The sequence below is a fragment of the Dunckerocampus dactyliophorus genome, chromosome 8, assembly GCF_027744805.1.
Source record: "Dunckerocampus dactyliophorus isolate RoL2022-P2 chromosome 8, RoL_Ddac_1.1, whole genome shotgun sequence".
NCBI lineage: Eukaryota > Metazoa > Chordata > Actinopteri > Syngnathiformes > Syngnathidae > Dunckerocampus > Dunckerocampus dactyliophorus.
Window position 1 is genome coordinate 15788378 of NC_072826.1, and position 24987 is coordinate 15813364.

Below are 24987 nucleotides of genomic sequence, written 5' to 3' on the forward strand. Positions count from 1 at the left end.
GAAGAAATAATCTTACTATGCATAATCCAATTAAATATGTAAATTAATTTGAATGGTTGTTTGTCTGTATGTGCCCTGCGATCAGATGGCGACCGGTCCGGGATGTGTCCCGCCTCTTGCCCAGGGTCGGCTGGGATGGGCCATGATGAGGATAAGTGGCATAGAAAATAAATGAATGAAAATTAAAACTTTAGTGGACAAATACAATTATCCCACACATTATTACGGGGAAAATGGCCCCCAAAGGCACCATGTGTCTTTTATTGTTAGATACATTGGTTTGATTACATAGTCCAACCTCTATTTGGAAGTATAAAATTGCAATTTACAATTGTAGCAAAGACAATAGTAAACCACCTTCAACCAAAAACAAAAACAACAACAAACAAACACCTTCCCACACCATTCAGAATATGATACATTAGATATCTCATATTAATTATCAATATCAGCACAATCACACATTAATTTCAGTGAAGCGCAAACACTGAAAGTCAAGACGACAGAATCAAATCACAAATGGTAATGGCAATAAAACTGTATAAAAGATACACTGAGCAAGGAGCGTTTTTTTCTTTTTTGTCTAGGTTGCGACACTCAAAGGCAGGCAGGCGCTCCATCAATGTCAGATTTTATGGCAAAAAACAGTCCAACTGAGACGCTTTTTCGCTTGTCTCGCAGGATCCAACAGAAGTCCTGCCATACTTACCGACTCATCATTTCCATCCGAATGAAAAATGATCAATATGCTTCAAGTCAAACCCCTCTCGCCCTCGTAAGTATCTGCTTTCCAACCCTATAAATAACAATCAATTGTCATGTTCCACAGCACAGAGACAACAGTTTGAGTTGGATGTCAAAATCTTAAATATCAACATTTAAGCTTTTATGGGCATTGAGTGAAGAGTAAAGCGAATGACTTCACAGCATGCAATTTCTTTTTTAAACAAAAGAAACAGTGATTAAATTCTTTCATATTTCCTCTCTGTGCTGAGATCACAAATAACCCCCCCTCCCCGCTCCACGGTACCCTAAAAATAAAAATACTCCTATGTAACACACAATCCTTTAGGATCCACTTGACTCACAGTACAAACACAATGTATTTTTCACTTAGGCTACATTTGTCAAGGCAGAAAGTCATGAACACTGCTGTCCCCCTCCCCTATAGCCCAAGTACACATCTTCCAATAAACCAATAGCTCCTTTTCCACTGAAAGGAACCTGGGATTTTTCCACCAAATTTATTTGGGTAAAAAAAAAAAAAATCCCCACAATCCCAGACTTTCCCTGGAAAAGCACCTAAAAGTGAGGTGGGTCTTTTCAGAATCCCAGGCACTTCTGAAGGACCTGATTTGAATACATTTTCCAGGAATTTTGAGGAAGCACACAGATTACCATGAATTTACCCACGTAAATAACTACCTAGACTAATAAATGTTCCTGAAAATGTCGGTGGAAATGGTGCTATTGTAACAGGGGTTATAAAGGGAGGGAGGCAAAGCGCTGGCTTTACGTAAGGCAAGCAGGCAGAAGAAACATTTGTAAGACCTGATTTTGTGTATTAAAACAGACAGGCAGTACCAAAATAAAGGCTAAAATGCAAAGTCTTCTCACTGTATAACAAGTAGGATAACTGGGGAGGAAAGAGTGTTAAAAACTAACATCTGAGGGGTTTGTATGTCCAATTGTCTGATGAGGATCTGCTCGTTTAAAAAAATACAAGAGGTAGTACAAAAGGCAATCAAAAGTGGCAGGCAATGATATCATCTTTGGAGGAAAAAGGCACTTTGTCTTTCCTAACAAAACCTACTGCAAACACCACTTGGCTCCTCCATGGTCCAGTTCTTGCACTTATTGCTCCGAGTAATCCTGTCAGAAGAGTCTTCTCATTCGCTTAAGCACCTCCTCACTCCCTCAAGAATCATTTCAATCTCTATCACATACCTCCACTTCATCTAAAAAGCGTGTTTAGACACAAGCTACTGGTCTGATAAATGTGTTTTATTCCTTGTGTGTGTGTGTTTTGAAGCCAAAAACGTCCCCTTGTTGGTTTACTCTAGCGTCGTTTGAATGTCATTCCAGGCTTTCCTGGCTTAGTCGAGCTGGCTGAAGAGGGATAGATTGTGTTTCACTGTTTTGTCTGGCTCGTCACAAGACGTCCTGCGAGTGTTAGTCCTTCACAAGTCTGTAGACGTGGTACTGAGCGCCGTGCTCACTCGTGGACACCTCGAACACAAACGCTATGCACAGCAGAGTCTCCTGGGTGTCACGGTTCGTCACCACCTGCAGAAGGGAATAAAGACAAAATAATGTCAGGAGGGATGCGTGCATGCTTGTTATGTTGTGGTGAATTGACCTTATTCATGCAGAAGTCAGAGCTGGAAATCTATTGATTATACTGGATCAATGTTTCCAATACATTATTTTATTTATTATATATTTGGCACTACCGGTTTGTTAAACAACTCTGTACAGTACGTGGTCACACCTCATACGCATCTGCTCTGCCAGAGAAGAAGACGTAGCAAAGATGTAGCAAGAGGGATCAGTGGTGCCAGCACCCCTGTATTTAGTGAGTATTTACAATCATCTAGCGATTCGTTTTAAAAAAAAAAACAACCAACAACAAATCTAGAGCCTTTTTCTGGTGTTATTGGAGATTCTGACATTATGATATGTATCTCTCTTCTCACAAACAGCGGGTGCTGCTGTTGACCACTTCTCCATAGAAAAGCACTCACAGGTAGTTCAGTCTTCCTACAGCGTCCATTACAATTACATTAATACCTAAGAATAACAATTACAAAAAAAGGAAGAAAACTGTCAATTACAATACAATACAATTATTAAAAAAAACAACAGCAATACAAAATAAAAAATATTATAATAAAACATAATCTCCATTTTAAAACCAAAAATCCCATATCTAATAATAGCTAATCTAAAAAATGTATTACTTTTTTATCCAGCAGAAAATTATATGACCACATCACAAACAAAATATATTGATTGTTTTATGGTTGAAGCATTAATATTGAAACAACATTTGAATGTGTTATAATAGTGACATTTTTTGACAATTTTTGAAAATGTCACATAAAAATACCTATTCTTTTGTTGTCAATGGTTTAAAGGATTAGTTTAGAAAAATATTGTTTTAAAGGAAAACTGCAGTTTTTTAAAAATTTGCCCATCATCCACAATCCTTATGTGAAACATGGCCACACGTCTTTCTCTTTTTTGCGCCTTCCAAATAGAGAAAAACAGCTATTGTAAAGACTATAAAGCCCTAAAAAAAATATATCCAAAAACCACCAACAATGTTCTATTTACACAACTGACCTGTGTATAAACCAGGCGACAGCAACATTGTTATTGTAGCAGCTAACACCAAGAACTCAACGCCTCATGCCACTACTGAGAGGTAGCGAGCCCACTACAAAACAATGCGATAGAACACCAATCTGTACTGACTAGGAAACAAGAACAAGCATATGAACAACTACACATAGACAACCAAATTATCTGTAAAGCCCACATTCTATGTTTTGTTTGTACATGGCTAGATGGACTGTGTATATAGATGGACAGTTGTCTGTCTGATCCATCTAGTCTGGGGTGTCTTTTCCAGTTCATTTTGGGTAGGTTGGGCTGCAAGGTGGATGAGTGGTTAGCATGTTGGCCACACAGTCACAGTCACAGTCAGGAGATTGGGAAGACCTGGGTTCGAATCTCCGTTGGGCTTTTGAGTTTGAGTTTGCATGTTCTCCCCGTGTGTGCGTGGGTTTTCTCCGGGTACTCCGGTTCCCTCCCACATTCCAAAAACATGCATGTTAGGTCAATTGGCGACTCTAAATTGTCCATAGGTATGAATGTGAGTGTGAGTTGTTTGTCTATATGTGCCCTCCGATTGGCTGGCTGGCCCCGCGACCCTAATGAGGAGATGTGGCATAGAAAATGGATGGATGGATTTTAATTATATGCACAAATGTCTATCTCACAATTCCCTCCTTTTTATTTCACATTTTAGTAATGAAGTAACATGTTTGAGACTCTTGGTATGTGATGTAATGAACATAACATAATAATAACAACAAAATAGGTTTTATTTTTGAGCAATAACTGTTGGTGACGTGACTGCCCCCTCAACCCATACTCTGTTTGTTTTGGTCAAATTGTGGACATTTGTTGACATCTGAGCAGCATGGGGGCGCGAGTATCCCGCCTGTAGAGAGCTTGAGATGAGCACTGAAAACAAATTCTCCAAGTGGCCGCAACAGAACCTGGAATCTGCAGTGGAATGGGCGGCACCTTGAGGCAGCAGCAGCAGGGACTTCCGGAGAACCTCGGAAGGTCATTCTATATACAACTCTCCCCCCGACATCGGGCAGGAAAACTGTCGTTCATCGCACTTGCACACACTTACAACATGACAGTGAGTGAGGACACTGTACATGAGCAGCACTTGTAAGTACAATGGCGTGGCAATCGCACAGAGATTGCACATTGCAAGCACGCTGTAAGCATGTACAACTCACTTACCATGTGCGGAGCGTACGATGCACGCAACCGCTCACTGCCAGGCGTAGCGTGCGGGCCACATACTTACACCTTGCGCAACCGTGCCAGTGACGTGCTCCCTACCTGCACTTGCCACTCCCACCCCGTGTTTTCAGAAAAACATGGCGGATGTGGCCTCCCCAAAAAACGTACAGATTAAAAACATGCAGTGCGGGTTGTGACCGAGGCTTTAGGGATTAAGTGTCATTCTCAAGTATAATCAAAAGCTAATTTTGGAAAATCAGGAGAGTGGAAGCTGTTATAGCCCAAAAGGTGGAATGGACACATGTACCAATACATTTGACCTTAAGTAAGTACATGATGACTGTCAGCATGCTACCTGGTGCAATTATCAACTGAACTGCAACCATTTAGGGATTATGAGTTCTACGTTTACGTGACTATTTTTCAAACAATTGAAGAACGAGGTCAAAGTTCATTCATATCCCGTTTTTGTTGTGCTATACAGGTTTCATTGAACTACAGTGATGGTTTTGCAGGGGTTACACGCGGTTTTTAGAAAAATAAATGAAAAAAGTTTGTACCTGGAGGATGGTGAAGTTTTCAAGAACACTGTTCATCATGTATTTTTCAGGCAAGTGTTTCAGTTTGTGGATGAAGTTGATCATGTACTCGCACATGGGGGAGCGGTGGATCCTGTAAACACACTTTCCCCCCTCCAGGCGGGCATACTCTGTCTGCAGCAGGAGGAGATCACATCATCAGATAATAGAAAAAAATTCATCTTTGTCATACATGAGGAGATAATCAATCAGTGTATTGTTACCTCTACTTTCTCCACAACCTGCTTCCCAAAGGAGCAGACTTTGGTGGAAACAGTGATGGTCATATTCTCAATGCTACTGTACTGGCTGGTGACGCCGTAGAAAGAACCTGGGCCATCCTGCATGCCGCTGCTGTTCAGGTCGGCCTGTAAATACCATTATCATTGTATTTATCGACCTACACATTTCCTTTCTTGTCTTGACAGTATCTCACAAGTGAGTGAGTACACCACTCACATTTCAGGAAGCATTTTTGTTATTGTGTATCTCCTCAAGGGATAATACTACAGTATAGAAGTAAAGTTGTGTATACGTATGAGTAATCAGTGTACACCTTGACTGAAAATGAGTCAACACACTCATTATTGTCAAAATAGCTTTTGTGAGACCTTGTATGACTACAAGACAAAACAGTCAATTACATACCCAAAATTTAACGAGGAAAAAAGCATTCTGGGGGCCTTTCTCGTAAAGCTCCTTAAGGCCACCCTTCTTCTCAGGGAACTTGTCGTAGATCTGCCGGATGTCCACAGCCTCCAGGAGGGGGTCGCTGTAGGAGGGGTTGGTCTGTCCTATGTGGACAAACAGGTGTTTGCTGTACTGCAGTATGGAGACACAAGAAAAGGCACGCTTAAAACAATGGACAGTTGATGTGCAATAAGCTGCATTGTATGAACGTCATACACATATATTGTGCGATTCCGTACACACAATTGCAGCAATATCCCGCCTTTGGTGGGTTCTGTGTGAAAAGAAAATGGCTGCTTATCACAAAACCTTCTCTTACAGGTTCTGAGGTGGCCTTTTTTCTAAACTCACAGTGTCTGGGTCTCTTTGAACCTCCATGAAGGCCGAGTATTCCAACATGCGCAACTTGGAGGAGGCAATAGTCCGGTCCTGCCACACCGGCACCGCTGTGGCGGAGGGTGCGGAAGGCGGTGCCAAGGGCTCATAACCTGCAGACCATACAAACAAAAATGTTAATCATAGAAACTTGTCCTACATGATCACTTACTGACTGTCCGTTAATGAGACCTACTTGGTATGGACTGTGGTACTGGACCTGATAGGCTCGGGTATGGAGGCTGTGCAAAAGGTTTGATACTAGAAGACAGTGAAAGGTTCAGTGAGACATACTTTACAGGTCAGCTTTTCTACATTTGACCAACATGTAGGATAAATGCTTTAAATGTGGATTAGTGTCAATGTAAGCATGTGTTGCTGCACCAGCGAAGCGTAAGTCCACCTGCTTCATTGCATTTTAATCAGTAGACAAATTGAACAACTATTCAGGTTATTTGTTTTGTAGATGGAGTTTCAATTTGGTGCAGGAAACATACAAGACAGTGCGGTAGTTAGTAGTGCTTTGTGCTCACAGCTGGACCTCATCTTAGGCGAACTTACGCATGGCTGGTGCGGCCAAGCCCAGGAGTCCTTCCCGGGTTGAGATCTAGAACCAGCCTGGTGTGCAAAAACGTGATGCGTTAAACATGCCTACTCTTAATGACGCTAATTAATGCACTGACTCGTCTCCAGAAACACAATGTTGTCTCCAAACATGGACCTTGGCACCACCCAGCTACTTACTCCTGAGAAGGTCCAGGCTGTCCCGGCATCGGTGCCGACCAGAACTGGAAAATGAGGCAAGGTTTTTCCATCAGTCCAATACTTCAAAGGCATGTGGAATAAAAATGTACATTGAAGAGAGGTCTCACTCTGCCTGTTTGGTAGGGAGCAGGGGGTAGTGGCGGAAGATGATTTTTCATCGGCGAGACGATCTGCGCAGACGATAGTGCTGCCATGTTCTGCAGGGCTTTGTCTTTAGATGCCTGATCCTACATGTCCGCACAAAGGAAGAAGGCAATTTGACCACAAGGGGGCGCAACAATCTGCACATAACACCCATTTATTGCTATTTGAACTGCCAACAACTGAATGACTCAATTTGCCTCAATTTGATTAGCATAGTGTAACAGCCAATGATGGGTGACTAAAGACGACTTCCATTGGTTGTGTAAGCTCCAAGGAAAGTAAAGCCGAGTGTTACTGTGGTCACCATGGAAACGGAAAGACGAAGAGAGCAGCTGGATATAAGTGCGTACAGCAGTGTTATGAAAAGACCACTCATAATGGCGTCACATTTTTTTTTAATCTCTGGCTTGCAGACATTATTTTATTTATATTTCAAGGTCGTAAACGCCCCTGCTTGTTTTTAGCACCTTTACAAAAAAGCTTCAACGCGTGAAGCTTTGAAGAAAAGTCGAGAGCCCAAAAGTCAAACAAGCAGCACCTCAATGAAGCAAGCGAGGATGCACAGCAGCGTTCAAAGCAAGGACGTTTACCGAAGCACACCTAATGCCTCATTACGGGATAGCGAAGGGCATGGGAGTGGGGGGCGGAAGTGGGGATGCCATGCCAGCAGAGGGCCATTAGAAGGCGCGTTGATGCTGAAGGCAAGTAGGTAAGCATAGCGTACGGGACAAGTGAGATTCACTTACCAAATTCATTGCCTAAACCAAAAACAACAACAACAACAAAAGAAAAATAAAACATTAGTACTATGCATTTAAGTTTACTTAAGACTTTTGGGCCATACTGCAAAATGATGCAATAATGATTACGTATTCACTGCTAGCTTAAAGTAATTTGCTTTACTTTTCAATACTTTACATAGAATAAGAAAATGTATTATACTAAATATACTATACTACAAAATATGATATACATACATAATTTGTTTGCTGATTGTTTTTGTGCAAGTTTCAAATAAAAGAAAAAAACAGTTGATTATAGCAATAATAATAATGATGATGAAAATAAATCTTTTAGGGTGTATTAAGCAATTTATAAATACATTTTAACAAAGTAAAAAAAAAAGTGGAATAATTTAGTGTCAACAGCCGATGATACATAGTATTAGAGGTTTTGTAAGAATATTTTTAGTCCACGGGGATGATTAAGTATCAAACAAAGCATGGTAAATGAAAGGGGAAGAGAGAATGTACTGCATGGGGACCCCAACCAACGGACCACGGACTAAAAAAAAATGTAGTTTTTTTTTTTTTACTTTGTAAATAACTACAGTGGAACCTTGGTTAGCATCAGTAATCTGTTCCAGAAGGTCAGATTCTAACGGTAATGGACGCATCAATTTCTCCCATGAAAAATAATGTAAATCCAATTCATCCGTTACAGAAAGCCAAAAATGTTAACACAAAACATGTTTTTATAGTTTTACACTTATAGTTTTACATGTAGAAAACAATTCAAAATGCATATTCTGTAATCCCTCGTTTAGCGCGGTTAACTGGTTCCAGACCTGACCGTGATAATTACATTTCCTCAAAGTAGGATTAGTACTTTATACATGAAATATTTTAGTAGTTATGGCATAGATCTTCTAATTAACTTTTTAAAAAAACATTATTAAGCCATTTAGACATTAAATAACACCCATACATCACCTTTACATTGGTATTACCCAATATAGTAGATGTAATCAAAGAAAATAAGACATTTAAGACAGTTTACCTTGTAGGGAAGCAGGACCGTTGATGGACAGGAAGTAACTTTGAGGGTTCCGAGTTGAGTTTTAGCTTGTTGTGGGATATGGCTGCAACCGTGTTATTATTATGGTTATTATTATTATTATTATTATTATGTTATTATTATTGTGCCTGTTGTGAGATCATTTAAACCTGCCATACAAGCCGGTTGTTCAAGTCTGGTGCTTTGGAGGTGGGCTCACCGAACAATTACTGACACCTAGTGACCAATGTGCAACACTACATTCACAAGTTGGTGGTCTTAATGGCTTATTTGTATTTTTGTTAATTTAGCCCTTTTTATACTTGAAAATGTTTAATTTGGGGAAAAATATGTACAGTATTTAAATATCCATATATTTTGACTAGCAATAGGCCATAGTCAACCACAGAACAACGCTAATTTATTTATTAATTAATTTTTGAAAAACCACGCAAGAGTGAGGGAGCGATGTTCGAGCTGCGATGTATCGAGTGACAATTGTAAGTACATATAAATAATGAATGAAAGGGATAAATGAATATTTAAGTTTAATTTTAGCTTCATTGATCATGTAATTTTTGCCTAAGGCTCACAGCAAAACACAAAGGCGGTGTCTGTGTTGATCTCGCTGCCACACTGTGTTAGATTTTTACGTGCCGTGAGAGCGACGTCCCACATCAGTAGGCAGCAGAGCCGGGGCTAAGATGAAAGCTAAGCGGCTAGCAAGGAAGTGGAGAGTCAAGGCTTCGGTACCTTCTATTATCATGGGAAACGTGAATTCACTAGCAAACAAGATCGACGAGCTGACAAAGAACGTCAAGACTTTCAGGGAGTGCAGCTTAATGGCCTCACTGAAACATGGCTAACAGCTAGCGTCCCAAATGCTAACATGGGGAGCTAGCGGACTTTAGATCAGTCAGAGTGGACAGGAACACGAGAGCCTGTGGAAAGTGCAAAGCAGGTGGGCACTGTATGAACAAACTGTGGTGTCATCCTGGCATTTTTTTAAAATTGGTTTTCATTACAGGGAAAAAAAACGATACTGATATATCTACCGATATCACATTTTTATGCCAATATTATCGGACATCCCTAGTTTCCATGTAATAGCAAGTTGATAGACTGCTAACAAGGATGTTTTGTGATAAAAATACATTAAGAATTCTGTTCAACTCACAAGACGCACAGCATATTGTATGCTAACTGGAAAATGTATACAAACAGACAACATTTTGGCATGCTAACCAGGGTGTACCCTAACCGAGGTTCCACTGTACATTGAGTTTAATGTAAATGTATATACATTTTTGAAAATAACAAGCTTCCCTGTATTTAATGATATTATATTATTATTATTATTATGATTTTACTCTGACATCACCTTAGGGTCAAAGTGGGTCAGGGCGTACACATAGAGACAAACTACGTTGACAGGCTCACTGGGGCTTCTTAAAAAACCCAGGCCAATGTAAACAATGAAGGGACAAGAAAATCTAATCTCAATCAATAAATTAATCTAAAATGATTAGAGCAGCTACAAAAATATGGCCTAATACGCCAAATCCCTTGTGTTACCATTGTCAGCGGGGAGAAGTTTGTTAAAAAGTTAAAAAGGTACTATCCAAAACTTTGGACAATGGCATTGAAGATGTTGTTATTCTCATCCACGCCATTATCATCGTCTAACTCAAGGCTTGTACTGAGTCAGTATCCATTTTGTGTGTTTTATATAGGTTTTGATTTTGCTTTTCTTTGTTTTACACAAGACTTTTATAGTACGAGGGCTGCCGCAAACCTCAAAAAGATTGGGGACCACTGCTGTACTGTAGTAGATTGTACTCAATATGGATAACATGTTCTGAAAATGTACACATTTAATCTAAAGGTGAGAAAAGGAGGCAAGGAGGCACCCCATGGTGGAGTTACCAGCGAAAAAAACTGTTAGCAAGGCTGTTGTTTAAAGACATGTCACCAACTGACTTAACGGCTTGGCCTTATTCCAAACTGAAGATACTCAGAGCAATATTGAGGTCAAGCTTTACTATTTGTTGCTGCTGTATAGCCTGGAGAGTATGTGACACCACTGAAGATGGGGAGGTCTTCAGGTTTTTCTGCAGGATTAGTCACCATGAGTTAAGGTTCTGAGATGAGTTAAAGTTCTTTATCTAACATGTGTGCACACAGTATGAATGCAAAAAATGGAAAAAAAAAAAAAAAAAGGCAGGAGGAGATAGACCAAAGGAAGAGATTATAGTTTAAAATTGGGCGTCCTTATAAAAGGACATTACAAACACAAATGAGAGAAGCTGAAGGGGTCAGAGTAGAGAAAGTAGACTAAGTAGAGGAGAGCATGCTGCAGACACGTGAAAGACCAAGCTTCTCACAGGCTTCTCATAAAACAGCTTGTGTAGCATACAGGAGTCAACCTCTATTTATTTTAACCATATTATTATTATTATTTTTAAACATATTAGCGAATACAGCTCTAGATGTTAAAGGTGTCTCTTTGAGCTCTGCATGCATGGTACTGAAGCAAGAAAAATGGTCTCTGATGATCCTCAAGAAAGCTGTAATTAGTTTAATAACACTTGCGTTGACCAAGCTTGCATCCAATTTTCTAGCCGGAGCTCGCTTCGGTATGAGCTAATGCTGTGACGCTGAGGCTAATAAAAGTAGTGGTTAGTGCAAAGCCAAGCCTTTTCCAGCCCCGCTGAGCCCGCTGTGAAGCGCATACCTTTAGCTTTGACTGGATCTCGCGAGATTTTCTCCGGGCGAGAACCTGCAAGTGGCTAGAAACCTGCATAGAAGAATAGCCACAGAGGAGGAGGGAAGGAGGGAAAGGAGGGAAAGGACAAACAGGACAGAAGAAGGGAAAAGGGAAGCCGTAACCAAAGAGGAAAGAGACGCCCAGTCAGTGTCGCCGGAGAGGCGTGGCAGGCTGCCATCACCTACCTTGATACCCGCCTGGTATTCACGAACTTTCTTCCGTGCTAACACCTGTATGTGACTAGACACCTAAAGGGGTGTGAGAGAGTTTTTGAGCTCAAAAACAACAACATGCATTAGGATGCATGCACACGTGCACACTCGCATGCAAGTAAGAGCAACCTTGAACAACTGGACAGTGGAACCTCTTAAGTTCTGGCAGTATTACCAACTAAAACACACGCAAAAACATGGATTTCAAACATCCGACATCAAGAACTCAATGAGCATCTTCACACTAAAGTTTGTTTACTTTGGCTTTTTTGTGTATGTGAGACATCACCATAGGGTGCCTGCTCTTAAGCGACAACAAATTGACATTCGTAATAAAAGAAGACTTAAACGCATGCCGCAAAGTGAGCTTGGATTTAGTGGTTATGTGAAGAGACTTGCCTCCCTGGCACATACAGTAACATAAATCCCTGTCACTCATCGTCAAACTGAGGTTCACAATGTATTTTTTCAATATAATTTACTAATAACAGCATTAACGTCTTGTTATGCTTGACATATTATTTCACCTGTACAGTTAGACCCTGTAGAGTTTAACCCTGGAACGGATTAATTCTATTTACATGATTTCCTGTGAGGGAAAAAAAAAATTCAAATTCTAACTAAGGATGGATATTGTTCAACCTTGGAGGTACCACTGTACTTAAATGAATAAAAACTAATATCACATTGTAGCTTCCAACTGGTTAGTAAATTAATAATACCAGTATAAATGAACGTTGCAATATGTCATGGTATCATCCATAACACTGAAAGAACAATAAAAGTAGAGTAAAAAATTAATTAATAAAAAAAGGCCTATATTATATATATATATATATATATATATATATATATATATATATATATATATATATATATATATATATATATATATATATATATATATATATATATATATAGGCATGCCAGCGGTTCAACTCTTGTTATTTAAAGGAAAAAAATGTATTCACCTGTTTCCTCGTGCGAGTTTTGCCCGTCCTCAGCTTGATGTACCGCGCTATCAATTCATTGCGACCTGCAAAAAGCAACACAAACAAGTCAATAGAGGACTGCATGGAGCAAACCACATGGATAGCCAACACTGGACAGAAGGTGGCGCTGTAGTTGCTGTAACAACAGCATCTGATGTCAAGAAGTGGTTTGACCTTTCCAGAGCGCAGCAGACGGAGAGCAAACACTTTGTCACGGGTCACAGGCCACAATAACACCTCTTTTTCCTATTTGAGACACTTATTTTCAAGACTGTCTCAGGGATTAAAACACACAAGTATTAAAGGCTAACTATTTTTGCTTTAATTACATCTTTTTATTCAGTCAGTCAGTTGAATTGTGAGACAGATTAAGCAAAGAATTCAAATTGTGTTGTTAATATAAGCCAGTTTCAGAAACAATACAAACATTGAAGAAAAGGGCTGACAATCATGTCTGATATAATTTATCCTGAATTTCATTCATCTATCATTAGTTAGCCTCCTTACTGCTTAGTCTATATCCTGCATTCATGTACAGTGGTGTGAAAAAGTGTTTGCCCCCTTCCTGATTTCCTATTTTTTTTGCATGTTTGTCACACTTAAATGTTTCAGATCATCAAATTAACACATAAAAATAAATAAAATAAAAAAATAAATATAGTTATAAATATAGTCAATGACAACACAACTGTTAAAATGTTTTAAATGAAACCTGTTATTATTATTAAGGGGATAATTAAGGGGATTATTAAGGGGATACCCCCCCCCCATATCCATAATGTTGATGGATATCAACATTATATCAACTTATCAATATACACTATATCAATTTATTTCTTATTTAACATTTAAACACATGACGTTCACAAACAGTCATTTTTGAGATACGGGGTAGGATTAAATATCTACTCTGCTTCTTCTTTCCGTTGAATTGTGCAAATGTAAACGTGTGATGTTCCCCAAGGTAAATTCTTAAGCATTCTGAAACAATAAATAAATACACCATCACCTTGTCTCACCTTATTGTCTGCTCGTAAGGAGGCTGCACCCTAATCACCACAAGTTTTTCCCTGTGATAACGTCTCCTCGCGACATACTGCACAAAAAGTTTGTGCATCTATTCTGGGCGTGTGTGGTTCTCTTTATGTCTAACAGACTCTGGTGCATGAGAAGTGCTAAAACATTATCATGTTTGCTTGAGGAAAAGCATTGATCATTCCAAGTCATGCAAACTGGGTTCCTGTGGCCTTAGAGCAGGCCAGAAGCGTAGCCTTGGATGGCTTTATCTGACAATAATTTAAACGCTGAGATAGATTCACAACAGCACAGGCTAACTATGTGACTCCATTGTTCCACGGCACTCCATCCAGACACATAATGACAGGAAAAGGTGTCCTGTTCGCCACACACTGTTTTAACCTCCCGAACGCCTCGCTTATTGCAGTGACCATAAAAGCACAGCAGGCCCCCTCTCTCTTTCTCTGCAGAAACCGCTGTCAGTCACTTTTGGTGGTCGGCCAGTCCGGCAGCCCAGCATGTCTGCCCGTCCGATTCCGAGTGAGCCCAGCCCCCCTTCCAAAAGATGGACACGCCCGCTCCAGCGCCTCCGCATTCCTCACATTCCTCCGAGCCTGACACATCTGTGCTAGCCAGTCTGATTGGCCTGGGCCTGCAAACACCACACACACACACACACATACACACACACGCACGCACTCTCCTGTGCACTTCCAGCAGCCTGGGAGAAGTGAAGGGGGTTACAGCCGGGAGAGGGCCATGGGACTGGGGTAGAAGGTTGACAATTGATGAGAGAAGGGAGAGGGGTTTAGGGCCAACAGGGGCAGCTGATGCTGTAACTCTTGGAGTCTACACAAAGCCATCACTGTCTCTGCCAACAACTGCCACCTGGCCGTCGAGGAGGAGAAATAATGTCTCCCCCCACCTCAAAACAACACCAGTCCAACCCAACATGGAGCAGAAAGCAACACCTGTTGCTGATCGTCCCGGCAGAGGATGGTAGAGAGACGCTGAAAGGCTTCTGCTTTAGATTTCACCACTGCAGTTTGAAAACACATTAAGATGTTCTGTAGGTTTCCTCAAATCTGGGACTACACTGCATTCTGTTTGAGGTTTCTTCCCTCCGTTGCCAAAATGCTTGCTCATGTAAGGTTCAGTTGGTTTTCTTTAACATCTGAGGAGCGTAGTTCTCAACCTGCTCCATGTAGTAAGTGCCTTGAGATAAGCCAGGGTTTCCGCTACATGTAATTGATCGTGGCGGCCCGCCACTACAAAATAAAAGCTGCCACACCTTACAAATTAACTTGAAAAACAATGTTAAGTATCATATTGTATGAATGCATATACTGCATATGCTATATGAATACACATATACAGTAGCACATATACTTATTATTTACGCACATAGTGACCACATTTTGTTTGAGTAAAATGTGTCCGTAAAATGTGTAGTCAATTGACGACAGCTTGTTACATGCGAAGCCCTTCTATGCCAGCGTGTGTGATCGCTCACGTTTCATTCGACTTTCTGGCATCTTTTACCCATTTGCACTGCCTCTCTGGCGGTAGCTAGCTAGACCATGGGCGAGCTAGAAGTGGCTATCACATTCATGCTAACTTACTTTTTAAAGTGTCACTTAACAATCTTGTTCTCTAGTTATAATTATAATACTTATGGATTGTCTTCAAAACACTAGCTGTGTGTCTGAGTTGAGAGTCTGAGTTGTGAGTTGTTGCGGTAGCTCACCTGCTGATGTTGAGTAGTTCAACAAAGAATATTTGGCTAATAAGTGTCCTATTCAAACATGACAGATGTATTTAATGACAAATGAGCACACTGAGTGGAGAAGTAAGTTTTAACAGTGCTGCAAGTTGGATACACCTGTGCTATGATAACCCAGGACTCTCAATGTATACAGGACAGATTTCTACAGGAAAAATATTTAAATTGTTATTTTGTTATTTGTGTTATTTTGAACTAAATATATTACTGAACAAATTCATTTCCAATGTATTAGTTTACTCTAAAACAGGCATCAAACCAAATTTAGGTTTGTGTCAAATAGTACAAAATGTTGGACTTTTGTACTAATAGCCCCCCACACCTCTTTCTGAGCAATTGATGTAATTGATTAATTTTGGACGCCTTGGTGGAGGCCATACAAGACCATGTAATTATTGGTAGCCTGTCAAAAACATGGGTGCATATCATTTGATGATCATTAGTGAGTGAAGTGACAGCTCAGTACAAAGAGTGCACAAAGCTGCAAATAATCATCAATGATTCACCTTATTAGAACAATGAGCCAGTGAGACTGGTTCTATGAGTCATTTTCGCCAGAAGTAGACGTAATACACTGTTGGGGGAGTTGCAGCAGAGAGGTGGCTGCGCAGCAGGAGAACATACTAGGTGTAAACACAATTCTCAATTCGTCTCGTCTGACCCCCATTATTTTTTTGTGATTCCCTCCTGGGGCTGTGCTTCGACATCCACTCAGAATGCCGCAGCCTCTTTCCTGACAGGCCACGCCTACCGGCCTTTTTTAACTGCACCACTGCTGGAATTTTCCACTTCCATGCTAAGACAGTCAGCAAAAAGGTAATCTCTTTTCATGCTGTGTAACAATCTCTCCCCTCCCCTTGCCGCCGTGCTCTGCCCCCTCTCTCATAACATTGAGGTAATCCTAAATTGCTAACATACTGATCTGCAATGACTGAAAACATTCCTAACATGAGAGGCTGACAGGGAAGCACCAGGCCTGTGCCGTCATTGCCACGGCCCTGCTCAGCTCTTGTCCTTTACACACATTCCAAATGCACTGACCATGCACTTAAAAAAAAGGCAAAACTGACATGCCTGCCTCAAGCACCAACAGCGTTTTTTTACTACCCAGAGTGCATTTCAACAATGACAGCTGCAAGCCTGAGAAGGGAGAGTTTTCGTGTGTGTGTGTGTGTGTGTGTGTATGTATGTGCGATTGCATTCGCACATACTTGCTTGACACACCTGTCGGGACCCGAAAACGCAGGTGAACGACATGTCAGCACAACCCCGAAGAAAAACAAGACAGGTGACATTTTTTTTTAACCCACCCACATGCATACACACACACTTGAACATACTTCCTGTGAGGCTGCAAGTATGCGAAATTGTGCAAAATGTGAAGACAGGAATTAAGTGTTTGAGTGTTTGTGGGTTTTTTTAATCCTCAACATGCACTATGTGGTACATAATAACACAAAGCCACAGGGGAAGTAATATTTCATGAGTGTGTATTAATTTGATGCCTCTTTCACACAGCCCTCTTTTTTCCTGGCTTTTTCACATTGCTGTTCTGCATACACAGCACTCAAATAGTGGGGGGACAAAGTGGAAACAGCAACTTTGCACAGAGTTGCAACAATGTCCCATTTTGCTGGGTGTCTGCGTAAAAGGCACATGCAATTAATGCCAGATTTACTGTTACCACAATAATGTAGTGTTCTTTTAATTATTTGTTTAATCCTCAACGCACAGAAGCCACAGGGGATGTGATACTTTATTCATTAATATTTTTCCACACAGCCTGTTTTTTACCCTGGATTTTCATTGTGTTGCCACATAGTCCACCGGGCAATTTTCCAGCTAGTGAAGGTGCACAATGTTGGGGAAATTTCTCATTTTGGTGGGGTTTTGTGATGCTGTTACGTCTACTGTTGCAATATCAATTCACAAAAGTCAACTCAGCATAGTTAGCTCAACATTGCTATCTTAGCCTAACATCAAGACCGAAAATTTTGCCTCAGTCGGCGTACATTTCCCTGTTAGTGTACAATATGGCGCCTGTCTTAAGTTATTAATACATGGCGTGAGTCCAACTGTGTCGATAACGTTTTTTTTTTTTTTTTTTAATAACCGAACATCTCCGTTTGCATGCTCTGAACTGGAAGCCAAAACCAGAAGTAATTGTCCCCACCTGTCGCTCTGTCGCCCACCTGTGATGTCATCAGCAATTGACTAATTGTAGTTCTTTGCTAACTAACAGTTACGCCACAAGTGTCTGCTTTTCTTTTTGATCACGGCTGCAAAATTACCCACAATGGAGCCAGAGAAAGTTGTAAGTACCAGCATTTCATAAAGAAGGAGAGAAAAACTATTGAATTCAAGAAATAACTCATAGCAAAACACAAAGGTTGTGTCTGTGTGAATCCTTGTAGCCGTCTGTCATCAAGTCTTCAAATCAAGGTAAACATTATGTTAAATGTTCATTTATTCATTTGTCTTTGGTCTTTATATACAATTCAGATTGTTTCCCGCATGTAAAACTATAATTGTAAAACGTGTTTTGTGTTAATATTTGTGTGTGCCCGAAACGGCTGAATTTGATGAGCATTTTTATGAGAAAGTAAGTATTCGGCAAGTGTAGGTTTTGGTTTGAGTCAGATTTTCTGGAACGGATAAATGAATCTGAGCGTGGTGCCACCTCATTACACACAATATGCCTTAAACATCAACGCCGACACCAAAACATTTTGTTTGTAATAGATATTTGTCAGTTAAAGGGCCACTTGCTGTTTACAGTTATTGATCAAACTTTTAAATTATGGTGGGAATCCACACACTGATGATGTCAAGAATAATATTTTTGTATCCAGTTGTTCCCTATGGTGTTTTTTAAAGTGTGGTTTGCTCGTTAAACACATATACTACACATAAATCTAAGATGCTCAATAAAATCGATTGCATCACTGTAAGACACAAATGCTTATGACTTTAACACAAAACAATTGTAATTTATTTCAATTTTGGAACTTTCACTGAACCGTGATAGTTATTGGTCTTTATGAAATAATCGGCTAACTAACAGTCAGGTAGCAAACTACTGTGACCACAGATAGAGTATTACCCTCATATGATATAACAACGTACGCTTGACTGCTGCTCATGCTGAGAAAAGACTCAGGGTTATTATTAACATGTGTGACTTATTACATTTGAGAGTCAGGCTGCTTGAACTGGCCGCCACCCTGTCAGCGTTATGGAAATGACTGGCGATGCTACTAGGAAGTCTAGACGAGCCACGTGGAGCCAAGACAACACACATGTAGCGGGCCCTCTTGATAAGGCAATGGAAATTCAAGGTTTCCCACCAATGGAGAAGGTTCTTGGCAAAATGTCTTGAATTCCCGATGATTCAGGGATGACGTGTCTGCATTTTGGAGGCCACTAGAGGGGACTGCAACAGTAGACAGTGTAACACGTAGCGACATCTTTAGCATTCCCATAAGCTTACGTCAGGGCAGCTTTTAGAAGTCGAGGTAATTGCCTTGTGAAAGCGTTTCATTTGGACCGTGCTGCCATGCCTTGGATGACTGATTGTAAATGGAGAGCGCCTGTAGGAGGGGGTCCTGGCAGTTTGTCGCTAAGGGGGCCTTTTTGTCAACATCCTATTGCAAAATGCAGATAACACTACCCTGCTAAACAGGACTGGAGAGCTTTTTAGCCAATTTGGCATTTACAGCCAGTAAACAACAGGTCAAAAAAAAAAATCAAAACAAAAGCACAATTTCCCCAAAGCTACTTTCAGAAAACCTGCTGAACACAAACTATGAAAAAAGCAAAAGGATTCACAAAGCAGAACCACCAGAAATGTCTTCGCTAGTTGTATGTACTTGTATTGGTATTGTCATTGTTTTGGCCAAGAAAGGCATAATTGGTAAGAGTAGGCTTGAGTTTTGGGGGCAATCATGGCAAATGTCTCCCGCTTCTAAACTAATCAGCCAAGAAAAAAACTACAGTAATCCCCCGAACATGAAGCAAACAGTGATATTAAAACCTACTGAAACGTGATTATAGTGTACCGTAAAAAAAAAAAAGATGAATAAGGATTTCCAAACAAGAAATCAAGTTATCATGGATTGCCTTTAACTGATGCCTTTATCTGACCAAAAAATGTGTTATCACTAAATTGCGTGTTTAACTAATAATGTGATCCAGTCTATGCTAAAGCCCACAAAAGACACCCAAAAACAGAGGTCTGAAACTGAAAACGAATGCCTCTAAAATACGTAGTCTGTCGACCATGATTGATGGTTTTTATGGCTGCATTGAGCCCGGAATCGATTTCAACTTTTTGGGACTTGATGGACAATAATTAAAGGGAAGGAAAAAGATTTACAAAGCACAGCTGGAGAGGAGGGGAGTGGGGATGGATTTCATTGGTGAAAATAGCATACAGGGTAGTTCCACAAAACCAGAAAGAGGTCTGTTGAGGACGGGGCCCAAAGTACAGGGCCCAGTGCGCTTCCTCTCAATCAACATTCACTGGTGCTCATATTTACGACCTCAAAATGTCATTAGCATCGCTGCACCATCAATGAGAGTGAGAAATATGTATATCTAAAGATAAATGCTTAAATTCCCCCACACCTGGAGGTCACCAAAGACATAGGATGCATCTGGAGCTCTGTAGGACCTTTAGGGGGCAACACCTGCAAATTACTGAACACGCGCGCTGTAGGACACAGAACTAGGCAAACGTGTGTGCATCTTTTACTGCATTCCCACGTCCTGATTCCTACTGTGTTAACCTCTGCTAATTCAACACATATCAAATGCAAGACTTTCCTAGTTACAACTCTCCCGGTGACACCAATGCAGGGAATCCAGTTGTACCATAAAAACAAAATCTGCAACAGAATCTGTGACCAGGAAGAGGCAATATAATCAGCGTCAAAAAAGAAAAAAACAGGCAGGTGTAAATCAAATGAAGAGATGCTCTCAGAACAGCAAAAACCTGCTCAGTGTGCCGGTGCGACTGGAAGAACCTGCCCCCGGGTCACAGTACAACATGCACAGGCTTGTTAAACAGAGTAGAGAGTGGAAAGAAAGAAAACACTGACTCTCATATTGAAACTGTGAAATGAGCATACAAGCAAGAAAAGTCTTTTACTTGTGTCCTTTTGGGTCAGTGGTCCCCGACCTTTTTGAGCCCGCGGATGGTTAAGGTAAACGGACTGGAGAAAGAAAGACTAAGAGAAGTGCTCTCCAGACCTCATGTTAATCTAATGCTATGCTCTTGTACCAATATATAAAACAAAGAAAAGACAAATATCAAATAACACTGTACAAAACACACAAATGAACACTGACTCGTCATTTGGTGCAAGCCCGGAGTTTGTTTTCCACAGCAAAGATGATAATGCTAATCCTGTGGTTTCATGTGCGTGAGTGACAGGCGCAGTGTGTTTTTACTGTCCATTTGGCTGCAGAATCTCTTGATAGTGGTCAGTACCAAAAATCCAATCTCACACTAGTAATTGGACTGAAATGGCAACAATGTCTTCTTCTAGATCAGGCGTCGGCAACCTTTGTTATCAAAAAGGAGCCATTTTGCCCTCTCTTCCACTAAAGAAAAATAGTTTGGAGCTGCAAAATTAACACAGCTTATAAACTTTCAAAACTTTTAATCATTCTTCATTTTACCTGTTACAAGAGAATACATCAAATAGAAGTGCAGTGTTCATGTGTAACAGATGCCAACTGATGGGGTTGACGCCTTAAGAAATGTGCAGCAGAGTGAATTGATAGCCCCGTTCCTTTTAGCTTGCTGGCTAATATGCTCCTCAATTTAACTCTCAATCAGTGGACTCCTGTGGTCACCAGTTCGAGGGCTGGACAGCGGGGATGACCACCGTTACACATGTGCAGTTCTACTTTGAAATAAATTACTACTTTTCAGATAATTCGGAGCGCTTGTTTTGAAAATGTCTTTCAACGTTGTTTTGTTTGCCAATTTTTCGCCACTTATCAAACATACAGGTAAGCTAGCATCATTGGCAAAGAAGACAAAGAAATCTGTCCGTGCAGAGTTAAACTTTTCTTCTCAGATGCTTCATTTTTGGCATTCACGATTATGTTAGTAAGGGGGGAAATGTCTCACGAGTAGCCTAACCCACGCAGGCAGGCACACACCAGCTTCCCCATCCCTTTCTCTTGCTCAGCTAATCACCAGTCAGAACTCAGCCAGGATGCATTCATTATTTTTAACTCTTTTCAAAAATGCTCATTTCCCCACTCAGGTGTTAAAAAATATCGGAGCTCTGCGAAGGGAGCCACAACAAGGAGGTTTAAGAGCCACATGCGGCTCCGCTGTTAATTATGTTCTACATAATTCCTTAGCTTTAATCTAAAATGCCAGAACCACAACCTTCTCCCCCCGCACACAACACACCAGGGATTTGGCACATTAGCGGGGTTGGGCATCGTTTGAATTGGAGCGGTTCCGATTCCGAATCCTCATTTCGATTCTGGTTCCTAACGATTGTTGATTCAGATTCTTTTAAAAAAAAATAGGGTCATAAACGTTTGCATGGTTTAAATGAGGGCACTAACTAAAGTTCTTGGATGAAATGTCTGATTTTTCGTTATTATATGAACATTTTATGAATTACTTTCCTATGAATTTCTGATAGGGCTATTATTAACCAGTGTATAAATATCAAACAATTGAAATTGAAGCCTCTTTAGTCATTTTTATTTTTGAAAAGCTCATGAAAAAGCAATGACACATATGCTGTTGTTTATGTGTTGTAGAGTGTCTTATGATGCACAATAGACCAAGTGTAACTTAACCATGTTACTGAGTTCCGACTAACCTGCATACAGCATATCAAACAAGTAAGGAGAATAGAGTAACACTTAATGCGGGGTCTGGTCAACTTCCTGGCTGAAGCATTAAGGTAAAGTACACAGCATTACGTTAGCTGGATAATTGAGTTGGACGCCGTATTCGCAGTATAAAGTATCATTTATTTGCTGCTTTTATGTTGGCATAAGATTGACGTAATTTATTGTTTTACTTACCTTACTGGTTGGAAGAAGTCCGGCGTAGCGCGTCAAAAAAGGGGCACCTACCATGAATCCGGAGGTGTTTCATCCGGTGAGTGGTGCACCCGTTTTTGCATGCTATAATGGCGTTGCAAATGTTTCATGATGTCGACAGTTCATTTTTTTGCGAAATTTCAGCCAAACTTTCCAGCGCCATCGCACACTGTCCATGGCTGAAATGGATGCACATAAACGCTTCCTGCCGCTTCTTCTTCATGGGTGTTTGCTGGCTTCTTATTGGTTATTGCTGCTTGGTGGGCTGGATAACCGAACGTAAGGATTGAAATTTTAAACAATTTGCGATTCTGAGAATCGGAACATAAGTCCCGGTTCCCATCGATGCTCAATGGCCAACCCTACACATTAGCATGCCTGGAAGCAATAAAATCATATTTTAAAAGTGTCTGCTGTCATAATTTGGGTTGGATTTTGCCATCTTGTCTCCCCATTTTCCTTGTTGGCCTGGTGTGTGTCTGGTACCTGATGTGTCTACTGATTTTTGCATTGGGTCCAAATGTTTTGTGGGACACGGTTTGGCCCTGCCCACAGACAGATGCCCGGCCGAAGCCCAGGGGGTATAGGTCGGCTTTCCACAAACCACAAAAAAATCCTACTTACCATACATCTTGCCCTCGTCCGACAGGATGATTTTCCTCCGGCCACAGGGAGGGTAGATAGCAAGGGCCTCCTGAAAACTCTGCTCAATATCCGGGCTCCACACTCCCTCGGCGTCCCCGTCAATGGCCTTGTCCTCATTGTCCCCGTCCAGCCCATCTTCTGGGCTACCGTTGGCACTCCACTCGTTGGACGCAATGGTGGCGGCTCCCCCTGGGCCCGACCCCGAGCCCCAATATCAAAAGATGTATAGGAGAGCTGTTAAAACATACAAGAGAGGCATTTCATAATTTGGATTTTTGTCAAGAAACACAAACTTTTACAGAGAAAGCAGTCCGCAAAACCAGAACAGATGGTCGCAAGATGTTAACAGGAGACATGCAACATAAAAACGGAGATGACATCAGCTGAAAATCAATATTAATAGCCCACATAAAACACCTGAACTAGGATCATTAGTGTTGGTTTAGGTTAAGTATGTAGGTTAAGTGTCCTTATACAAATTACCTATTTAAAACATCTTTCTGTATTTTTTGTTGACTCATACCTTTTGGGAGAGATAACGTTCAACCAAAAGTTACAGTTAAAAACAAATGTTGCAGCTGATCAGTGAGCTGGAACTCCAGTATGAGGTCACTACGAGTGATGCATCCTAACAGTTTGCACCAAAGTGAAGACTGAATACTTTCTTAATTACAGCATGTGGAATAATGGTGTTAACTGTAATTTGTCTGCAGGTCATTGCTATGACATCCCTTGATTTGTTCTTTCATTTTCACAAACAAAACTGCAAACATTACTATTATTTCCCCTAGCCAGTGGCATATTCTTTGGATCGGAAAAATTAATTCAAGATAAACCATAAAATGAACTTTAAAGAGCGCACTAATCAGGACTGGCCTCAGAGAATGCCTGTGGTCTTCGAGCCGTAGGAATTGTGTCTCACTGCGGTCGGCTCATGGCTGACTACGAGCACAAATCTTAAGAGTGTTTTTCAAGCTGCCTTTGCAGCGCAGCATTGTCTCCCGAGAAGGACATCTATGAAGTAACCATAATGTTTGTTTTTCTACTTTAGCAATCGTGCACATGCTGATGATAGTGAGTTGAGGGATGTGCAGACTCAAAGTGTGTGGGAAATTGTCCCTCTTATTATGATGTTTGGCTTTGATCTCCAGCTATGAATCCTCTTATTTCCGCAGGATATATTCATGAGGGTAACACTGGAACATATAAATAAATTAAATCTACACCCAAGCTTCCAACAACTGCATTCACCGTAATGTCAGATCAACATATATGCAACTTAATAAAACAACTTTCCCCACTAAAAACTAAAAGCATAAAGGCTCAAATGAAACTGTTAATTGTCTTTTTTATTGACAATGAATCTATGAAAAAAATGCCTTTACAAACTTTACAATTTTGAAAAAAGTACTGTTACAGAACACACAAGGGGTGAACATGATCCAAATAAAACTGCAAACTGTGTTTTATACACAAAAAGAGAGAAACTGCAGACTACAGTATAGGAGTGTCTTAGAATAGTCGACTATTTGACGATTCAATCTGAAGGAGTCTGATTCTACAATCAATCTCAAATGTGATGAACATTGTACCATTCTGACTACAAGGGGGATGG

General features: G+C 40.6%; 1 protein-coding gene across 9 annotated transcripts in view; it reads right to left on the bottom strand.

The window, feature by feature from the left end:
• Positions 1–233: 233 nt before the first annotated feature.
• Positions 234–24987, bottom strand: part of tead3b (TEA domain family member 3 b) — a 44298-nt gene continuing 19544 nt past the window's right edge. The window contains exons 3-16 of one of the 9 annotated variants that reach the window (XM_054784881.1): positions 23352–23606; positions 12827–12891; positions 11829–11891; positions 11611–11673; positions 7847–7858; positions 7064–7183; positions 6936–6979; positions 6753–6809; positions 6388–6452; positions 6168–6304; positions 5775–5948; positions 5351–5494; positions 5109–5261; positions 234–2286 (exon numbers count right to left, since the gene is read on the bottom strand). In XM_054784881.1, the coding sequence (XP_054640856.1) occupies positions 2173–2286; positions 5109–5261; positions 5351–5494; positions 5775–5948; positions 6168–6304; positions 6388–6452; positions 6753–6809; positions 6936–6979; positions 7064–7183; positions 7847–7858; positions 11611–11673; positions 11829–11891; positions 12827–12891; positions 23352–23358 (1218 nt within the window). In that variant the 5' untranslated portion in view covers positions 23359–23606 and the 3' untranslated portion in view covers positions 234–2172. The remainder of the gene's footprint in view (positions 2287–5108; positions 5262–5350; positions 5495–5774; positions 5949–6167; positions 6305–6387; positions 6453–6752; positions 6810–6935; positions 6980–7063; positions 7184–7846; positions 7859–11610; positions 11674–11828; positions 11892–12826; positions 12892–23351; positions 23607–24987) is intronic. The other 8 variants (XM_054784883.1, XM_054784886.1, XM_054784884.1 and 5 more) reach the window with 8 other exon arrangements.